Below are 21,198 nucleotides of genomic sequence, written 5' to 3'. Positions count from 1 at the left end.
AAATGAGTGGTAACGGGTTTAGGAATATCGGGTAGAGTCTGAGGTGAGAAATCCCAGAAGGAAGGCCAAGGAAAAGACATTAGGAAGATAACACTGTGACTTTGATATTAAAGTGTTGGTGTGAGGAAAAGTGAGTGTAGGATTACATGCAATGAAGGGTGGCAAAGAGTGACAGGTGGAGCCTAAGCAATGATGCTTACAGTGCAGAAGAGGGGTAAGGGACAACATGGACTCCTGTTTGGTAACTGGAAAGCAGAATTTTTGCTCAGACCAACAGTCAGCATAATTAAGAGGCAGCAGTGATATTACCATCCAATGCCAAGCCACAGATCTTAACCACCTTTTGTCAGTCTGTTGGAGCACTGAATTAGACTGTGCCTTTTGTAACAAGCCCAGGTTGAAGAGCAATCTAGAGATTCAATAAGTATGTGTCAGTAGAAAAGTATGTTCTGAAAAACAGGAAGAAATATAACACTCTGGCCTTCCACATCCTCTATGCTGAGACACATTTCTTCTGATTGCCATAACCTGTTTTATATAGTTGTCTTTACATTAATACATATATGTGAGAGTCAAAAAGATGAAAGAGGTTCTGGATGCAATGGGTTGGTCAAAGCAGAGACTGATTCCCCACCACTCCCACCCCCAGGCTCTGTTTGTGTTTCTTATAGAAGTAAGCACATTCCAAAGATATTAAAGAGATGCCAAAGTACTGGACAATTTAAATGGATGGAGAATGTAGAAAACAAAACAATAACTCATGAGATGGGATCCATAAAGCATTCAAACAATGATCCTGTCATGCCAAGTACATATCCAGATGAAGTGTATGGCTTACATCCCTTAGCCAATCCAGCTCCACTGTCTGAGCCTGAGGACATGAGGAGAGCCACATTTCCTGCATTTCTCTCCCCTTTCCCTCCTCTTCCTTGGCTGTTTCATGCAGACAATGTGCAGGGCTTTTGTTTTGGAAGGGAAGTTTCACTCTGGATTCTAACAGCCTTCATGCAGTTATGCGTGAGGTTGCTTTTCAGTTTGTTGTGTAGAGCTGTAGCAGAGAAGTGAAACATCAGCCTTTCATGCTTTATGAAGTGTTGCTGTTGTATAGGAAATGCTACTGTTGAATTCAGACAGGAAAAGAAATGTCTCTCTCTTCTGTACTTTGTAAGTGTACTGGTATTCAGGAACTTGTGAAGTGCAATGAAAATGTCATTTCTGATGTAATTTCTATCTGAAAAAAATTCTTCAAAGCAAAAAGTATTTCAGTCTCACTGTGGAAAAAAATGCCCCAGTTCCTGTACCTGTATAAAGATTTGATACTTTACAGCTATGATACCATATACAGATTGATTACTACAACATTTGTAGTAACTATTCCTGAAGAAACAAGTGAACAATATTACTTTTTGCTTGGAGCATCCTCTACTCAAAAATCAAGGCGATAAAAGTAATGTAAGTCTGGACAGAATATCTTGTAATAAAATATAATAAAAATCAATCAATTGACATCAATCAAAATCAGACTAACAGGAGATGTGAGCCTTATGTTCCAGTTAACTGAATTACATTTGATATTTCCAGATTTTATATAAATATGTATCTCTATTTATTTTAAGAAGCCCCACTGGCCTCCATATATCCAAGCTTAAACACATGTAGTTTTTTAAAGATTTGGGTCTCAATGCTGGGATAGATACAAATTTTGAATTTTTCTCTCTCACCTAAATGCACGAAAGTAAAAGAATTCCTTTATTACTGTTATTATCCATTTCATTTCAAGTGTCTTAAATTACCACCGATATATGGCATTGAGTAAAATTAATCAGTAATTTCTGATTAATAATGCTGAGGAAATTTTCCCATTCCACGGAGTTTTCAAGGGCAGACAGAAGAGATTCCAGATACAAGAAATGGACTAAATGTTAAAAAGAGCTTCTCTCCTAAGTTTTGGTTTTGCATTCAATATTGGAGACCTTAAAGCCAAATGTAACTCATCATAACTGTCTATTTTATTTATGTCATGAATAGGTGGACAATAATATTTAGTACACTTTTGGAGAGTATTCTAAAATATCTGAATCAATAGAATAGGTATTTTTGAGGTACTGAAATAATGAAGTTAAATTGCTGACTGCATATTTGATGAATAAGAGTAATAGAAAAATATAAGTTAAGATAGACTTGCCAAACTGTGTACCACTGTTTAGCATCTTCAGTTACCATATCTTTTTTTTTTCTGAGCTCAGTGTGTTTCCTGATTGCAATATTTGTGGAAATTTTAGAAAGAGTCTCACACTGGTTCTGATTCCAGGTCCCTGTAAGTGCATTGCTTACGGGCCTGAAAGGAGCTTTTTCACTGGGAGGGTGGTCGGTCACTGGAACAGACTCCTCTGGGAAGGGGTCATGGCACCAAGCCTGTCAGAGTTCAAGGAGCATCAGATGGTTTAGTTTTAGGCCATCCTGGGAGGAGCAGGGAGTTACATTTGATGATCCACAGAGTTCCGTTCAAACTGAAGCTATTCTGTCATTCCAGTAAATTAATTGGTTACTGACATGATACACATAGAGTCAGGAGTCTCACTGAGAGAAATACATTGAGAAAATCATTATGACTTTGGAATTAGTGGTGCAGAGCACCAGCAAGGTTGTGTTACATTATTTCCTCTTTAATGGATTGTGTCATTGGCTTTAAACCAATGAGACATAACTGAAGAAGCAGTACCTAAACTTCCCTCCATAGCTTCCAATGTACTCAGTCATTGGGACTTATAAATGGCTGCTATCACCACTGGTCCATCACCATTAGTAATTTGCAGAAATAGAGTTGTTAGTCTGGATATCTACAATTTTACAGGCAGTTATGGAGACTCTCCCTCTTGTTTTTTTTCCTATTTAGCAATTTAAAATAAAGTTGCCATTGTTTTCCTCTAACTGCTTTGCAGTTAATGATGATTTTTCAGAATACCTTTGTCAAGCCACACCTCATTACAGTATATGTTTTGGTAGGTCTGAGGACCTTCTTCTAAAGTATATCAACAATTCTGCATTCCATGATTCAGAAAAAGCTAACATAATGTTTTAGTGAATGCTTGTCTGAAATTACCTATTCAGAATACAATATGTGAATCACCAAGATTATTTTTCTCAGCATAAATGTGCATAAGACAATCATATAAACATAAATCTGACCTAATCGGTTCACCATGTATTAAAAAAAATGTAATTAATTTTCTTCCCCGTCTATTTTTACCATTGTCTCTATTTTCCTTAGATTTTTCATGTTCATGTATTGCTTTCTTTGAACCTTTTACTATGCATTTAGCTGAATAACATTTAGCTGATTGGTGCATTGCTCAGTGTTTTTATTAATCCTAGCTGGAGTACTAATTAGCTTCTATAAGAAAAGGCTAGAAAAAAATTCTCATTTACAAGTTGAATGATTAGTCACAATATCATAAAGAAAAATAAATTTGGACATATACAAAACTTTTGGACTTATTTACTTTCAGTGCCATCTTATATATGTACCATCCAGTCACAACAATTGAAATTATATATACTAATTCTATAATTCTAATACTACTATTAAAAAGTGAAGCATATTGTTTGCTGATGACTTGGCAGCTAGGTGATATGATTGGACATTTTTTAAAGAAAAGCTTTAAAGGATATTGGTATATTTGAAAATCAGAACACTCTTCTTTACCTTCAAATAAACAGTTTTAAACATATTATAATCTTGTATTTGTTAGTTTTTCCTCCCTTTTTTACCATTGTCTGAAATTTTAAAAGATTCTACCTATCTGGTATCTAGGTGTAGGTATACCTGATATCGAATCTAATTTTAAAATAATTGTCAAATTTTGGACCCAGTAATATAGTATATATAAAAAAAAAAAAAAAAAAAAAAAAAAAGGAATGAATCACAGTAGAAATGGACTGTTTTGGAGTTCAGTCATATACAGAGTAATTTCTGTAATGTTCTGAGACTTCGTCTATTATTGATGCTCATATGGTTTGTATAGTAATCATCTTATTCCACTACTTTTCCTATATTCTAGCAGGTATATATTTACCATCTATTGACAAAACTGAAGGGGTGTCTTCTAGCCTTATTTCTGTTTGTTTTGGTTTGTTTTTTTTCCAAAACTCATATTTGATAATCCATATATACAACGATCTTAATATATATATATATAATCTGTGTATATATTATTTAAACTTCAGACTGATGATGGGATTGTGAAAATATGGAGTGAATCGGGAAATTATGATGACAAATGGAAAAAAGTTGAGTTACACTTGGGGAAACTGAGGAACTTTGAAGTTATCTTTGAAGGCATTCGTACCAGAGACCTAGGAGGAGGAGCAGCAATAGATGACATACAGTTCAACAACTGCACCACAGGTAAGTTCAAGAGGGAAGTTTCTGGAGGGATGCTAAAAGAAATACACGATGTTCTTGCTTATTCTAAAAGAAAACATGGCTTTATCATTTTCATCAAAATGTCACTGGATAAAATAAGTTATGAATACTTTGTGTTCACTCATAACTTCAATACCATTTTCTACTCATACAGAAAGTCTTGCATTAGTGCAATATTCTCACACTAAATTATTGCAGATAAATACAAGAAACGTTTGAAGTTTTGTTTCCTTATTTTATCTGATTCTGAATAAGAAATTTCCTTTAATTCATTGGTAAGTTATTGAGTCTTTGAAGTTGCACATAATAATTATATATGAATTCTGTCAGAGTATACCCCGTATATACCCAGCTGCATCTGGTAGGAATAATACCAACCACCAGTGCAGATTAAGTGATGTCCTGATGGAAAACAGCTCCATGGAGAAAGACCTTGGAGTCCTAACGAACAGTAAATTTTCCATGTGTCAACCATGTGTCCTTGTGGCCAAGATGGCCAATGGTATCCTAGGGTCCATCAAGGAAAGTGTCCAGTGGATTTAGGGAGGATCTCCTCCCCTGTACTCTGTCCTGGTAAGACCACACTTGGAACACTGTAATCAGTTTTGGGATCCCCAGTTCAAGAGAGACAGGGATCTACCTTAAAGAGTCCAACAGAGAGAGCTACGAGGATGATTAGGAGACTTGAGCATCTCTGCTATGAAGAAAGACTGACACAACTAGGGCTGTTTAGCCTTGAGAAAAGAAGGCTAAGAGGGGATCTTATTTATGTCTATAAATATCTGAGGGGTGGAAGTCAAGAGGGTAAGGCCAATCTTTTTACAATTGTGCCCAGTAGTAAGACAAGGAATAATGGCCTTAAGGTAAAGTATAGGAAGTTCCACCTCAACATAAGGAATTTCTTTACTGGGAGGGTGAGGGAGCACTGAAACAGGATGCCCAGAGATGTTGTGGAGTTTCCTTCTCTGGAGACTTTCAAAACCTGCCTGGATGCATTCTTATGTGGCCTGCCGTAGGTTATCCTGCTTTGGCAGGGGGGTTGGACTAGATGAGTTCTAGAGGTCCCTTCCAACCCCTAACATTATTTAGGTTAAAGTAGGAACAGTGTTTTTCTTTAAAAAAAAAAGAAAAAAAAAAAGAAGAAAAAAGAAAAAAGATATCATTACTGATGCCACATAGCAACACCACGTGAGTTTTGGGGGTTATATGGCCAAGCTTCCATCTCCTTCCATGGTCTGGATACACATTAGCAGCTGGAGCATGGAAAGTGCACTTCTGGAAAGCATCTTTGGACCTGGTTTCACCTGAAAACTGTATCTTTTGCATGCAGGAATAGCTCTGTGGTGTTAATCAAAGAATGGAAATTGGAGATGACTTGGTACATGCTTCAGAACTGCACTTGAATAAAACTCTAAGGCAGATGTAGCCTTAAAATCTCTTCCAGGTATACAAATGCTAGTGATTCCCCTGTTTTTTTTCCAAGGGTATCATTGTCCCCATTGCTATGCATCTGATGATTCTCCAAAGGAAAAGGGTAGATACATAAGGAGGGAGGAGATGTGAGGTCAGCACTCTCCTGTCATCTTGAATAACGAAGATGATGTTCATCTCTGCTGTAATTCATTGCCAAGTTGTACTTAGTTGTATTAAATCACATAGTCAGTTCTAGTTAAACTACATTTCTGTGATTCTGTACCGTATTGAGGCCACAACAATTTAAACACTTCACAGTCAGATTCATAAAGATATGCAGCAAATAAAAATATCAGGATTTATTTTTTTAAAGAAGAAAATTCCCTGTTTAGTTTATAAAGATCATATCAACATCTCTTCATATAATGTAAAAATATTTCTGCTCTTTCTTAAGTCCACTTATTTTATAACAAGGCGAAAATAGACATTACACAGAAATAACTATAAATACTACACAGAGTTGTCATTGCAAAGAAGGAAATTGTTTCAATAGGGATTTGGAAAGCTATCATATGAAAATCTTATATCTCTTAAAACATTCAGATTGCTGAAATTTACATTGGTTTTGGTCTCTGATCCTCCAAATCTGAATGTTAATAGTGCTTTATAACCAGTCTTGCATTAAAATTCCTTTGCAATGAAACAGTTCAGAAAGTAACTTGAGTTTATTACTATACAGCAACTCTTTGTTTTACAGCACTGCTTTAGCAAGAAACTCTGTTGGGAAAGCAGTTGCTCCATGCACTCTGACTATTTTCACATACTTACAGATTTGGCATATTAATTTTCCTGTATATTATGCAGAAAAATATTGTTTATGATGATTTGTTTATGGATGATTTCAGAGGCTTTTCTCAGAAATTTGAAATGCAGAACTGAAGGACAATATACAACACAAATTCAACTTTTTTAGACTGCATTAGAAAAGTTTAGGGGTTTAGTTAACGCTGAGGTGTCTGTATCCCATGGGAATGTTTATGGCTGTGTCTTTGCTTTTCAGGAGGATCAGAGGCCTGTCACATGTTTGCTTTTTAAATGTATGTCCATGTGTGCAAATGCAGGTGTGTAAAAAAAAAAAAACAAACAAAAAACCCCAAACTAAGCCCTCCATAATTTTCCTGTCTCTGTAATGATATTTAGGTTCAAACCAAAGTCAAGAGGGAATTTGTCTTCAGTGACTTTCACATCAGTTTTGTTCATTAATTTTTTGCCTTCTACTCCACAAGTTGAGATCTGCTTGCTTAATTTTCTGAAGGCTTCTGTTATTCTGACCTTCCTGTTGGCATGATGATGTCAAGAAGCCTGATCCCACCTTTTTCATTCTTCTTGTTATTGATTCTTTACCTTTATAGAACAAACAAAATACTTTTTGCCAGATTCACAAAAATAACATTTCCTGTCTGACCCAAGCCTGGGGCATTCAGGATGGAGAAAGCATGTCAAGTCTAAATTGTTTTCTCTGCAGTGCAGGGTTCATAGTTTTATTGTCTCTTGTATCAAAGCTGAAAGACAACAAACAATCTTACTGTGGCCAAACTGAAAGAGAAGTGTAGCATACAAACCAGAAAGGATCAGGGGTTTCTTCTCATCAAAATGACTTGATTTACAACACTTGTGTGTTGTGTATGTAGCTGTAGAATTGCTGAGCCAGACATATGGTCAGAGTCCTCTAATGGCACTGCAGGCCACATCTATATTTTCTACCGAGACTTACAAGGTTAACTAAAATCGAAATGACTGAAGTGCTGAACACGAGCCAGCAGTGGGTGCAGGTGGCCCAGAAGGCAAACATCCTGGCCTGTACCAGAAATAGTGTGGCCAGCAGGAGTAGGGAAGTGATTGTGCTTTGTACTTGGCACCTCAAGTACAGTGTTCAGTTCTGGGCCTCTCACTACAAGCAGGACATTGAGTTGTTGAAGTGAGTTCAGAGAAGGGCAGCCAAGCTGGTGAAGGGTCTGGAAAACAAGCCTTGTTAGGAGAGGCTGAGGGAATTGGGATTTTTTTTTAATTTGAAGATGAGGAAGCTGAAAGAATACCTGATGGGTCTCTACAGCTACCTGGAAGGAGTCTGTAGGGAAGTGGGTGTTGGCCACTTCTCTCAAGTAAATAATGATAGGACTGAAGTAAATGGCCTGAAGTAAATGGCCTGAAGTTGCACCAGGGGCAAAATAAAAAACTGTGTAGATGAGGCACTTCAGGATGTGCTTTACTGGAACACAGCATTTGTGTGTTTTTTTGTTAATTGTGTGGGTTTTATGGTTTTAGTTTGGTTTGGCTTTTGGGTTTTTATTTGTTTGTTTGTTTGGGGGGTTTTTGGTTTTAGCTTTGGGGAGGAGAGGGGCTCACAGTTGGATGCAGTGGTCTCAGAGGTCTTTTCCAACCGTGACAATTGTGTAATTCTGTAATTATGGATATTCAGGCCATGGTCATTATATAAGCAGAGGAATAGACCATGAACAGAAAAACAGAAGATAATTGAAAATAATTAGGACTTGAATAACAGGTTTGAAATCAACAGAAAGGAATGGAAATGAGAAAGCCTTAAATTGCATGTAAAAAAATGTTGAGTTGCTTCCCAGCATACAACATGTGGTGGTGGAGATGAATGTTGAAAAAATTCTAGGGCTTTCAGATATTTTTGAATAGCTGCCTTCTCACGGACTGTCCTTTTGGAGGCTGATGAATGGTATTCTTGGATGATGGTTTGCAGACAACCCAATAAAATAATTGCCTCTCTGCAGAAATTACGTACTCAAGTGGAGGCAGTGAAGAGGGGAGCGAGAAACAATCTGTGTGAGGATTTTTGATGTGAATATTAGAACTGCTTCTATGCAGTATGGTAATATTCCATGGTTATAGGGGAATTTAATATATACAAAGACTTGTTTTATTGAACATTTGTTTTCCTTCAGATTGTTCTCATACAGTATGTTGCATAAAGAATCTGTACACATCATAAGTGTATCTGCATGGAGGTCGATTAACTCTAAGGCTTCTTTCCTCATCACTTACGCAGATGTGATTTACAAAGCTCATGTTTTATGAGAATTTTCAACTGACAAAGGAGAATGTTTTCACTATTTCCTTTAAAAGAAATAATTAGTTAAAAGCTCCTGTATCAGTACAATAATACAGGTAACTTTATTATGATCTAAGCTTCTGAGGCCCTATCCTGCAAGGCTCATTTCCCTCCAGTCTCACTAATTAATATGGAAGTTCAGGTCAAAAACCAACTATGAATTTATTTGATATATGAGAGGTCTTGGAAATATTGCCAGAGATTGAAATTAAGAAGATATAAGAGATCCCTATCTGTTGGTTGTGAGAGAGTAAGTTATGTTGTGGTATCAAAAATAATCTCAAGTCCAAATTGCTTTATTTTGCAGGATTAATTGCAAATTGTGAAAAATAGTAGAGTAACATCACATACAAGGATTGTTCACAATGTTAAATTTATTTATTTATTTATTAAATTTCAATTTTTTTTCACCTGCTCGTATAATAATACTTTATACAACTGTAGTGATAGATTAACCTATGTGGCCATAATGGAGTTTCGAGTGGCCATCTCTTGTACATTTTAACAACTGACTTTGACCAAGAATAAGGTCCTTTGCAGGCTAGAAAAAAATGCCTGTAATTTTGTCTTAATAAAAAGATAAAAAACCTATGAATATTGTACAGTACAATCTTAATGAATTTTTTGAGGCTTCTGACACTTATCTTCATGATCACATCTTCTAAAAATTCTGTCAAAAATAAGCTGTAGTATGTTAACCTTAAAGAATGCCTCAAGAAATACTGATTTGCTTTTCCAGATGATGGCTCACTATCTTATTACAGTGAATCAAGAGTGCAACCCATCAGATGTGCTGTTAGAAGCAGTCTACATCTGTACAACTGATTTTAAAGAGAAGGAATCTTTTACTCCAAATACAGTTCCAGTGATCTTTGTGGGTTGCCTGCTTGGGATCAGCCTTCACAAGCTTTTCTCATGTTTAAGGTAAATAGGATGTACATTCACTCATAGTTAAATTAGTATTAAAATCATATTTAGTTTTCAAAGAAAAACCAAAATCCCACAGTACTTTTAATAGGGAATAGATTTAATACATTTTGCTCGACAGAAATATTCTTTGAAACTGAACAAAGTTTGCTTTGCCTGAAATTTTTTTTTCTTTCCTTTTCTCCTCATATATTTGTATTCCTCCTCACTGACTGTTTATGGCAAAGAGCGTAAGTGAAGGTTGTGCAGGTCTGAACAACTTCACTTCTATGCTCACATAAACAAGAAGCTTTGAAAGTGTCAGCAGAGAAATCCTTTTTCATTAGAATTCCATCCTAACTTTGCAGATCAGAGACAAAAAGACTAAAATATCCTGGTATATAGTTTCAGAGGCCAGCTTTTTACTTTTAAAGTAAGCCAGTGTTTTGGGTGTTTTTTGAATCCTCAGTCATGTGTCATACAAAGCTTTACATTTAGTGAAGAATGTGGTTCCTTCTGCTCAGACACTTGAGAAAAGTTCAAACTCTAATAACAGAAATATTCAGTACAAACCTGTCTCTGAAGTGAAAAGGAAGGGAATTCAGCCAGAAAAAGCTGCTGGAGCTGATTTAGTTACTCAGGTTATACATTTGTATTCAGCCAGAATGTATGTCCAGCTGAGTTATTTGATCTTTTTCTTTTTTTCTTCTTCAAGGTATTTTAATATTTTATGATATTTTTCACCTGTTTTTATAAACAGGTCAGTGTCTGGGTATACTGACATGGGACACTGGAATTGCATCATCTCTCCAAAATTTCTCAGTGTATGTGCTGAAATTAATGGTAAAATTCTTATTTGTTAGTCTAATGTTTGGATTTTGCCTTTAGAAGGAAACTATTCTTTGATTTCATGGTAAGCTGTCAGTTTCCATACAGGTGATATCAATTGAATCTGTTTCATTGTAGAGGAAGAAAGCTAATTTTGAGAATTCTAGTAATTTTTTTTTGGTAGCTTTGACTTGTGTTTTTGTAACCAACATTAACATGAATGTGTTTTATCCTTTTTGAGTGAAAATTTACTGAACACAGATCTCATTGCAATCAGCAGAGGGTACAGATGACACATAAATTTGGTTCTAGGCAAGAAAAAATTCTGCCTTCTGGAAATATGAAAATCAGCACAGCTGCCTTCTACAGGACACACTGAATGTTCCAGTACAGAGGACTCAGGTGGGAAGGCAATGAGCTTGGCAGAAGGGTGGGGACAATACAGGGTCCCTCAGCCCACCTTGCTAGGGCTGCCAGTCACACTGGGGGGGACATGTACTCCTGCATGAGTCATGTTGTGCTCAAGGTAATGGCTTAAACAGCATTGTGTATTAATTTCTAGAAGCCTATGAAAAACATAAATTATTTTTTTCTGTATTCAGTTTTACTAAATAGAAATACATTTTTACTCAAAAGGAACTATTATATAGTCTGTTTTCAGGCAATCTTGGAAAAGAGGAAGAAGAGAAATATGGCACCAGCTTCAAAATCACACTGTAGTTTTTATTGCACTGCTCAGAAGTCACATACACACTCAAAATACTCCAGGATTGCTAGTTGTTTGAGATTATGTAAAGAATTCATCTTAAGCAAAAGATCTTAACCAAAAGATTTTTCATCATCTTTCCTTCTTTTTACATCTCTCAGATTGCTATTTGGAAAACAGTCAAGGTCATTTAATACATATTTTTAATATTAGAAAAAGTGTTTAGCTTTTACCTCACTATCTTTATGAAGTGATGTCAGTGGCTTTTCAGTTTCTGTTTATCATGTGAAACATTTGAAGAAAAGCTGCTGACTTCAGAGATACTTTGGTTTGGAAGTAGGTGGCTGTAAAAGCAGCTTTTCAACATAAAATTAAAATCTCATCATTTTGACATTCACTTCATATATTTCTTATTCTTAGTATCTAATAGTAGTTTCCTTAACTCCACATATTTCAAATTAGTCACAAGAGAAAACTTCTCATGAGTAGTAAAATACACCAGGTAGAAATGGTTGAATTTTATTACTTTTTTTTTTAGCCTTACAATCATCGTTCATAAAGTTGGTACCAGAAAACTGAACATTTCCCTAGCATGAGTTCATTTTCATATGAAATTACTGTAGAAGGTAGGCATTCTTCCAGTACAAATAAACTGTATATAATAGTTGATCTTAAGTACTGTGGAAGAGGGGAGGAAAGTGATATATGTACTCTCATTATACAACACAATTGAAACAGCAAATAATAGAAAGAGGTGAATTTTGTACTGCAATTTGAAAAAATTTCTTTTCAGAGAGGACTTTAATTTCTAAAAATGACAAATGGAGTGGGACATCTAATTTTTCTCAAATATACATTAAATATTTCATTTCATACTGTTGAAATGGTGGTGGTGTACTGTTGAGTGCATGCATTACTCTTGAAAATTTTTTACTCTTAGTAAAAAGCACCTCAGTGTATTTGACCTTGACTTACATGTTACCTTGCAAAACAGTTTGAAGTCTTGTTCACTGCAGCCCTTAACATACATAACTTGGTATTCACCCTATGCCCTTCACAAGTGTGTAGTGCTGGCAAAACATGACCTCTGATGACATGTGTGAGTCTTAAGTGCAATGCAACAAGAAAGAGTCTCTCTTCTTTTTGGCTCTGTGTTCAATCACTTCTTTCATGACAAATATTTTAAATAGGAGAACATTCCTTGTTTCAACCTAACACCTATTCTATTAAATTTTCTTGTATCTACCAAACTAAAAAAATTTTTTGTCGATATACATTTCAGACAATCAAGACACACGGCTTATAGAGCTCATATTTGGTCTCTGTGGTCCCTTCCCTGATTTTAGATGTAGTGAATATCACAGGAATATTTTCATCTTACAAAGCATTGATAGAAGAAAGCTCTTGTACTCACAGAGTCAGAGAAACAGTCACTGGACTGGTGCTGTCCCCTAGCAACAAACTTAAAGAAGACCATTTCATGGGTTCTTTCATAGGCAATCTTTTCCTGGCAATTGAAATAAATTGTCTGTGTTGCATTTGTCAGCTATCTCCAAATTAATCTTGTCATGTCTATAAATTCTATGAGTACCATATGGGCTACTTTTCAACAGATAACATATACCAGAGATGGATATAAATATATACCTTGTGATGCGTCCACAGTAGAGTAAAAATGTATGTGTCTTAATTATTTTTTATATATATGCAAAACCAACAAGCACCACAACTCCTCCTCAATTTTTATATCTCTGTGCCACTCCTTTATTGCTCACGCTACACCTGTAGACTGAAACTCCATATCTGTATGGATATTTTCCACAATGTACAATCAGGTGTATAACTGAGCAAACAAAAGATTGTGCAGTCTAGTGTCTAAATCAAAGATCTTGAAGAAGATAGGTCAAAATCCAACATTTATGGTTTTTCATTAAGTGCAAGTTTATTTCTGGTCAACGTTTTTCTTAAGCTAAAATGAAATGTTTTCTTTTGCTACTTTAGCTCTCTTTAAAATTTTCATAGTATATTCAGAACTAAGCTCATTACTTGTCAAAAACATTTCATCTCCCTATAAGTCCTCATTCCCCTTCTGTCACAAACCCACAACTGTGTATTGGATATTTCACTGTATTTCACCTCTGACATTTTCTGACATGGAATCAGCTCATTCTTTTACTTTTTGGGGCTCACTGATCCATTTTAGTGTTGTAGCTTCTGAATGATAACTTCAAAGTAACACAGGGAGTGAAGTAAAGAGGGGGGGGGTTTGTTGTTTTTTTTTTTTTAATTTTTAATTTATTTTTTTTTTCCTAATATGTTCGGAGTGTATTCAACAGTGTGTTACCTATTTTTTCCCTTATAGGTTTCTTGAGCTGGTGTTAGAACAAGGAAGCCAGAAAGAAAATTTGTCATATTTTCCTTTTATTTTCTTTCTTCTTAGAATAGTTTTTCTGAATATTTGGAATTTCATAGAGTGTTGTGAGTTAGAGCATTGGAAAAAAAACATATGAGTGATATTATTTGTTAAATATAATCAACCACTGTCCAGTACATGTTATCTTTCTACTTACTGCTCATCAAAGTACAGCTGGGGAATATGATCAGTCAAAAAGCTATATATTTTTACAAGAATGCCCATGCAACCAACATATGTAATGAAATAAGATGTAATAAAAAAATTTCATTTTATCTGAAATGTCAGATAAAATATATCCTAACCTTTTCATAAGGAGATATAATTTTCTTTAAACTGCAAATCCTTAGAGGCAGGTTTGAATACTGTTGTCAGAAACATTCTTCTCCAAATTCAGTACTAACAGTCTCAGACTCATAGTTTGGTACCCTGCAATTTTCATGATAAAATAGAAAGGGCAGGATAATATTTTGAATGTCCTCTCCTTTTCTTATGTTCAAAGGAGTTTCTACCATGTATTTTGTATTTGGTTGGCTGGGTTTTTTTGTAAATTTGTAGCTCAGCCCTCAGAACTGAGAACATATTTTCCAATATGTTCTTCAGTACATTTTTCTGATTAAACAGAAATTTAAATTCCATTCAAAGAACATTGTGTAAAAATGAAACTTCTGAGTTGCAGCTTCTATATGAACTTCTTTTATTGGGGGTGTGGATGCTGACATCGTGTTTTATGGATAAAATCCCAAAGGATTTCTTGTTTTGATTTAATTTTTGGTTTGTGAAGGTGTTTTGGTCAGAATGAGTGTGTACTTTGATAAGTTGATTTTTAATGCCACAATTATGAATAAGAGCTCGGAGTACCCAGTCTGACTATGCTGTGCTCATGCTGGGATGTTAATTCTGAAAGGGATTTTATTTTTATCTCTGCCAAAGGCTGTGGTGAAATCTCCATCATGATAAATGTAACCTGTTATCTCTACAAATGGCATATAAACAAGGTCTTTATCCAAAAGAATAAAATGCTCTGTTCTTGGTCTTTATGTCGTTCGCATCAGTTTTCATTTTGACTGTGTGTAGATCACATGGCTTCCTTAGGATAAGCTAAGAAATTAATAAAATTCTGAAATGCTGGTTTCTGGTATTCTTGAAGCCCTATAAAGTAGCATATTAAAAAATAAATACTCTAATTCATAGTAAGTGCTAAGCATAACTGATAAAATATCATAAAATTCTCTTGATTAAAGGGAAAAGGATGTAATGGTGAGGAATCATAAAGCCAAGGATTTTCAAATGTTGTTTGCCTGTATGGTGACATTATACCTCTTTCATTTGCAGTGAAATAAGATGTGAAAATTGTTGTACCCTAATAGCTCTGACATTAAATAATTTCTGTCTTTTTTTTAAGCCACTGAGTAGTTTAAGGAAATCACTTTATTTTCCAATGCATCATTTCCAGTTTGTGGGAGAGAATAGAGATGAGGGACTCAGATTCCTCTCATAACTGCCCACTGACAAGACAGAAGGCAATAAATAAAACATTAAAAAAAAAAGGGGGGGGGAAATTTCATCTGCATGCAAGAAAATACTATTTTTTTATTGTGGGTGTGGTCAAACACAAGCACAGGTTGTCCAGAGATGTTGTCTAGAGCCTCCATCTGTGGGTGTATTCAAAACCCAACTGGACTTGTTCCTGAACAACCTGCTGTAGCAGAGGCTTCTTGAGTAGTGGGTTGGCTGCATAATCTTGAGACATCCCTAACAGCCTCAACTATTTCTCAGTTTTCCATAATTTAGTATAAGGTATCTTAATGAATTTTTGGGTAGAATTTTCAACCAAGTTTTATCACATCATTTTGGGGGAGGTGTGAAAACTCCCTTACCAGTCACAAATTCTTCGTTTCTTTCTCTTCGTTTCTCTTCTTCTCTGCTAAGGGTATCTGCCACATGGATTCTCTGTAAAAGCAGCCATAGCTATTCCTGTATTTAAGGAATTCATGGCAATGTCTGTGGATTCCCTTGCAAATAATCAGATCAAGTTGACAGTGTAAATTAAAAACTAAAACAAGACAAATATCAATTGGAAACCAGATTTTATTCTTAAAAATGCTCATGGATGTATGTATTTCAAAACTGAAACAGTTATGTCCTGCAGGTAAAAAACCTTACAGATGATTTTTTTTTTAACTATCCATTCTAAATGTTTGAAAAACATTTTAATGCTATATTGTTGCTCTATTTAATATTACCTTGAGTATATATTTTACCTAAGAAAAAAAAATTAGTTCTCCTTTCCTATTTTGCTTCAAGAGAATATAGTTCCTCAGTCTGTAAGATTCAGTAAGTACTTCTATTTGAGGAGATTAATACCATGACAGCAATGAGTTGCCCTACTGAAAATAGGTGCCTGCACAGAGATAAATATCAAGGTCTTCTGTCCAGAATTTGTGTAATGATGTGTCACATGTTATTCATGGTTGAAGGAAAAGATGAAACCTATTACAATGAATAGAGTCAAAATACATTTTCCTAAATGCCTTATTGCACAACTTGGAGCTCTAGACAGAAAAAAAATATTAGGTTAACAGGGGTTCATCTTAAATGTTGCATTTGAAATTATCAGAACTGTTTCTATTAGTGCTAATTGAAATTATGCATCCAGTTCACTGAACTAAAAAATAATTCATGTAGTCTAACAGTTCAGAGGTGGCTGAATCTCAACACTCTTTGGCTGTAGCTCTTTATGTGTGAGTTACTAAGTTATTCTCATTTTATGACACAATTTTCACTCACTTTCAGAGATGATAAAAAATTGCTGTAAATCAGATCCTCACATTGCCATAAGGGAAAATTCTGTTCAGACTACACACTGAACAGAATTTCCTCTGAACTCTTAAAAAAAAAATATTAGAAGTCCTAAAAAGGCCTTAAAATCTTATTTATTAAACAAAATGTTGTGTAACAGTGATTTTTCTCAGTATAAAGTATTCTTATTTTCTAAATGATGTCCTGTAATAGTAGAATGAAGCCTTTAGCCTGTCTACTTTTCAACAGCTCACAGAACCCCTCTTTTTGTGGAATGTACACAACAAATACGGTAGGGAAAGTCACATTTCTGCTGAACTGAGTCTTCCAGGCAAAACCTCCTACCCTGGAAACCTCAGGAAAGGCCAATGCAGTGGTCTAACTTGTCTAATGCACCATTAAAAGAGTGAGATCCCATGACATCTGTCAGAAGGAGTAAATCAGTGAATTAATGGCTAAAGAAATTTTAAAAAGCAGGCTTTGATTTAATTACAATATTGATTTTAATGTCTGTTGGTTTCAGTTGGAGAGAATCCCCGGGAATGCCCTGCCCTCACTGATTTTGTGTGTAGGAATAAGAATTGCATCGAGACTTGGTTTGTCTGTGACTATAAACCAGACTGTGACGACCTATCAGATGAAGCTGACTGCAGTAAGTACCTCTGTGTAGTCATGTAATCTCCACTTGACCTATAACTTGAGATGCTGTAGCATAATTTGGGGGAATTCACACAGCAACAAGTTGAAATCATGTTGAGCTGTTAATGTTGAAGGGCGAGCAGGGGATGGTGGGTGGGGAAACATGTCCTGTGCTGTCTGGAAGGACTGTGATAGCATCAGATCTCCTTTCTTAGTCAGATAATAGATGGAAATAAATGATCTCGAAAAGGTTTTCCAAGGGAAGGAAAAAAATAAGACACAAATAAGCAAACAAAAAACCTAATATTCACTTTAAAAAGATAGAGTGATTTCTGGTAGATGAAAAGCCTGTAGTTACATCAAAACATTTTCATCAGTCTTTAGTTTTGCTGTTGCTGCAAAATGGACAAAACATTGTTAAAAACAGAGGAGAGATACTGTAATCTGACATACAGAATACACAGATATATTTCCAGATTTGCTGTAACTTAAATGAGGCCTTACATTTGGATGAACATGTTCTCCTTGAGCATATATCTTATAGGTAAGAATAAATACGTTAATGGGCACATAATACTTTCCAGACATAGGAATCCTGCTTTTTAGTGAAAAGGAAATATGAGCTGCTTAATCAGAAAAGAGAGCAGAACAAGCACATAGAAAGCCCTTCTCAGTTTAACCTGCCCCATCACAAGTGGTTATTTGTTTGCTATTTTCTCCTTTTCTCTGAGCTCAAGGTCTGAGCTTATTTCACATTCTACTATAGTTTTATACCAGTGCAGCTCCAAAGAAGTAAATGGACCATAATCTACTCAGCAGCAATTTCTCTGTGCAGGATCTACAACAGAATTTGAATGAAATTAATTGTACCCAAGTAGGTTGGTGTAATTGTTTTTTTTTTTAACTAAATGAACTCACAAAAATTACTATGCTTCATTCAGTTCAGTTAGGCAATCTTGCAAAATTTTTATTCTCTTTCAGTAACCCACTGGAAGTACTGAGGTGAAAAAAGCACACATGAAAGCAGTTTCAATTTTCATGAATTACAGCCAATTATATACTCAAATTTGATTAATAGCAAAGCTTGGTGTTGATGAACCAACTAGAGGAGTGCTTGAATTATTGAAATAAAAGCCATTTCTCAGATAAATGGAAGATTTGGCTTCTAAATAGACTCTGCTTACCCATAAAATAAACCAGCAGGTGCAGATATGTCCAGTTACTCCATCAGCCCTATAAATACTTTTCATAAATATTTATTGATAATTGCCTTCTGATTGCACTGTTACAATGTTAGGGTAAAATTCCTGAATCAGATAATCCATTATGAATAATATCAATTCTAAATGAATTTAAATTACTTTGATCTTGTTAGAACTGTAGAAGAAGACTGTGCTTCTTGTTTTGATTAATGGATTCCCTCCTTTGCCCTGCCTGCCTAGGACTGTGTTTGGTGTTGGAGTCAGGCTTTATTAGGCTTACCTAATGCTTGTAATGCAGTGCCAATGTGGATGCTCAGTGCATTAGTGTATTTGTGTATTCCTTTCATGATTCCTGAAGGCCATGATGTGAACAGCACTAGCACAAGCACAGAATGGTTGGCATGGGAAAGCATCTCTGGAGGCTGCCTACTCCAGGCTCATGCTGGGTACTCTCCACTGCAATAGGTTGCTCAGGGCTGTTCCATTCAGGGTTTGAATCTCTCCACAACTTCTGTGAGCAGTCTGCCTGGCTTTTTCTCTTTACATCCTTCCAGCAAATATTAATATACACTGATAAAATCCCACTGAGCCTTCTCATCTCCAGGCTGAATTGTCCTAACACAGCCTCTCCTCAAGAGAGATGCTTCCATTGCTTGTTAGAGGACAAAACGTTATATTACATCCTCCTCCTTGCATTCAGTGTGATAGAGGTTATTCACTGGATAAAAATTATTCTTCTTTTAAGATAATCGTCCCATACAGTTAACCAAGGTGACACATTTTAAAAGGAAATCTAGTCCACAGGGTTACAGTGTGTGTGCAGACCTTGGTCATACAAAACAGGTTTATGTTAATGATGTTATTTTTACAAAGAATGGCATCAGTTTTTCTTGTTGCATCAAAATAGAAAATAAGAAAAAAAAAGAAGTTTACTAGCAGGTATTTAAATCTGTTCATTTTATCTATATCTTTTATACCTAGACGATACAAAAATAGTCATATTTTAATGTTGCAGATCACGTCTGGAATCAAGAAACATACCTTAAATCCTCATTTCAATTTGAGGTTCTGAAATAGTCAGTCATGCCTGTTTCTAAAATGCACAACTGAATGTGATGTTTAATAGTCTGGAACCTTTTTCCAGAGTCCTCTGACAGGGGTAGTCCTTGCATTCATTCAGCAGTGGTGTAGCTGTCTCTAATTTATAGCTAAGGAAAAGACCTCTAGAAGCCAAATAAGAGGGTTTGATGGTATTTGATTCACCTCTACCATAGAATTTCTAGAATTTTGTTGATTAATTACCCTTCCAAAGTCACCTAGGTGTATCTAGGTAGATCTAGAAATGAAAAGTTTACCAAAGATCTGAATTCAGTCAGGGTCCTAAGCACTAGAACTTCTTTCTCATCATAAGAAACTTTATGGGAATATATCTGCACTAAAGATTAAGGCTGTTTATACCTGCTTAGGAAGCAAAAGGTGATTTTTTTTCTTTGCCCAGTAACTACAACTTATTCTTTGTTAGTACACTGAACACAAGGAATTATAGCATTAGCCAAAGAGAATCCTTTCCATTACAATGTACAATGTGCTCATCATAACCTTTTACATAAAAAAGCTGGGTTGATAATTCACTAACTGCTTTATTTTCAGGTTACTACAGAAGTATACCTGGAAGCTGTAACTTTGAAACAAAACACCAAGAATGGACCAGTGTATGTGGATTATCACAAGACCTAGGTGATGATTTTGACTGGAATATTAGCAACAGCATGGCCATGGGACAAGCAGGTCCTGATACTGACCATACACCAGGTATTGGCATCTGTCATACATCACTTTTGGAAAAATATTCACTGAATTGAAAAAAAAGTAAAAAAAAATCCTGTAAATTAGGGCCAGATAACAGACAAATTTGGTGTGATCAGCTGTAGATGTAGACAAATCATAGCAAGCAGTTAACACAGTTCACAAAGTAGTTTCAACAAGCATTTAAAATGTTCGCTTTTATATTAAAATTACACTAGAGGATATGTGTCACAAAAAAGCCATTCCAAAAATATATTAAATGTTTTGAAATACTAAATCTTGTCATTAAACTATCTGTTAAGTTCTAATTTTGTCTGAACAAAAAACAGTCTGGCATGGTAGCCTACTAAGAACTTTTGAAATAATTCTTTTCAGCAACACTGTAATTTTATAGATTGCTGTTTTCAAAGTGATCCTGATTATATCATTCTTTATAGTTCTCTTCAGTTTGATGCATTTGTTTAGTAATTTCCTAGACAATGAGCTGATAAATGTAATGTGAAGATACTAATTAGTCATCAGATCTGGGACACAACAGACTGCTTTCTAAAGGAGTACAGCAAGTACAAGTCTGCAATGATATTAAAAATTAAGGGTCTATTGAAAACTTAAAAAATTATAGATACAAACATTTTGATACAATAAAAGAGATTTTATTTGGCAATAATGGATAGCTAAGATACTCCATCAGTCTTGCTAAAAAATGCTGTAACAGTGAATCTATGCACTGCTGAATGTCTGAAAACCTTTGAATATACAAAGGTACAAATAACAGTCCAGCCATCCATTTCTTTCAGGTCACCTGAACACAAAGTGTAGGACTTATAGTAAGCAGCACATTGACTGAGACCATCTGATCACCCTGCCTGTGCTTTAGTCAGTCTCTGGAAATTTTTTGGTGTTGCAGATATTTTTATA

General features: G+C 35.3%; 1 protein-coding gene across 5 annotated transcripts in view; it reads left to right on the top strand.

Annotated features, from left to right (window-relative positions):
- Positions 1–21,198, top strand: part of MALRD1 (MAM and LDL receptor class A domain containing 1) — a 225,185-nt gene that overhangs the window by 131,982 nt on the left and 72,005 nt on the right. For all 5 annotated transcript variants that reach the window (XM_071735085.1, XM_071735084.1, XM_071735083.1 and 2 more), the window contains 3 exons: positions 4,228–4,408; positions 17,157–17,285; positions 20,125–20,286. In XM_071735085.1, the coding sequence (XP_071591186.1) occupies positions 4,228–4,408; positions 17,157–17,285; positions 20,125–20,286 (472 nt within the window). The remainder of the gene's footprint in view (positions 1–4,227; positions 4,409–17,156; positions 17,286–20,124; positions 20,287–21,198) is intronic.

The sequence above is a fragment of the Heliangelus exortis genome, chromosome 2 (genome assembly GCF_036169615.1).
Source record: "Heliangelus exortis chromosome 2, bHelExo1.hap1, whole genome shotgun sequence".
Lineage (NCBI taxonomy): Eukaryota > Metazoa > Chordata > Aves > Apodiformes > Trochilidae > Heliangelus > Heliangelus exortis.
Note: the sequence above shows the minus strand (reverse complement) of the source record. Positions and strands in the feature narration are given on the sequence as shown.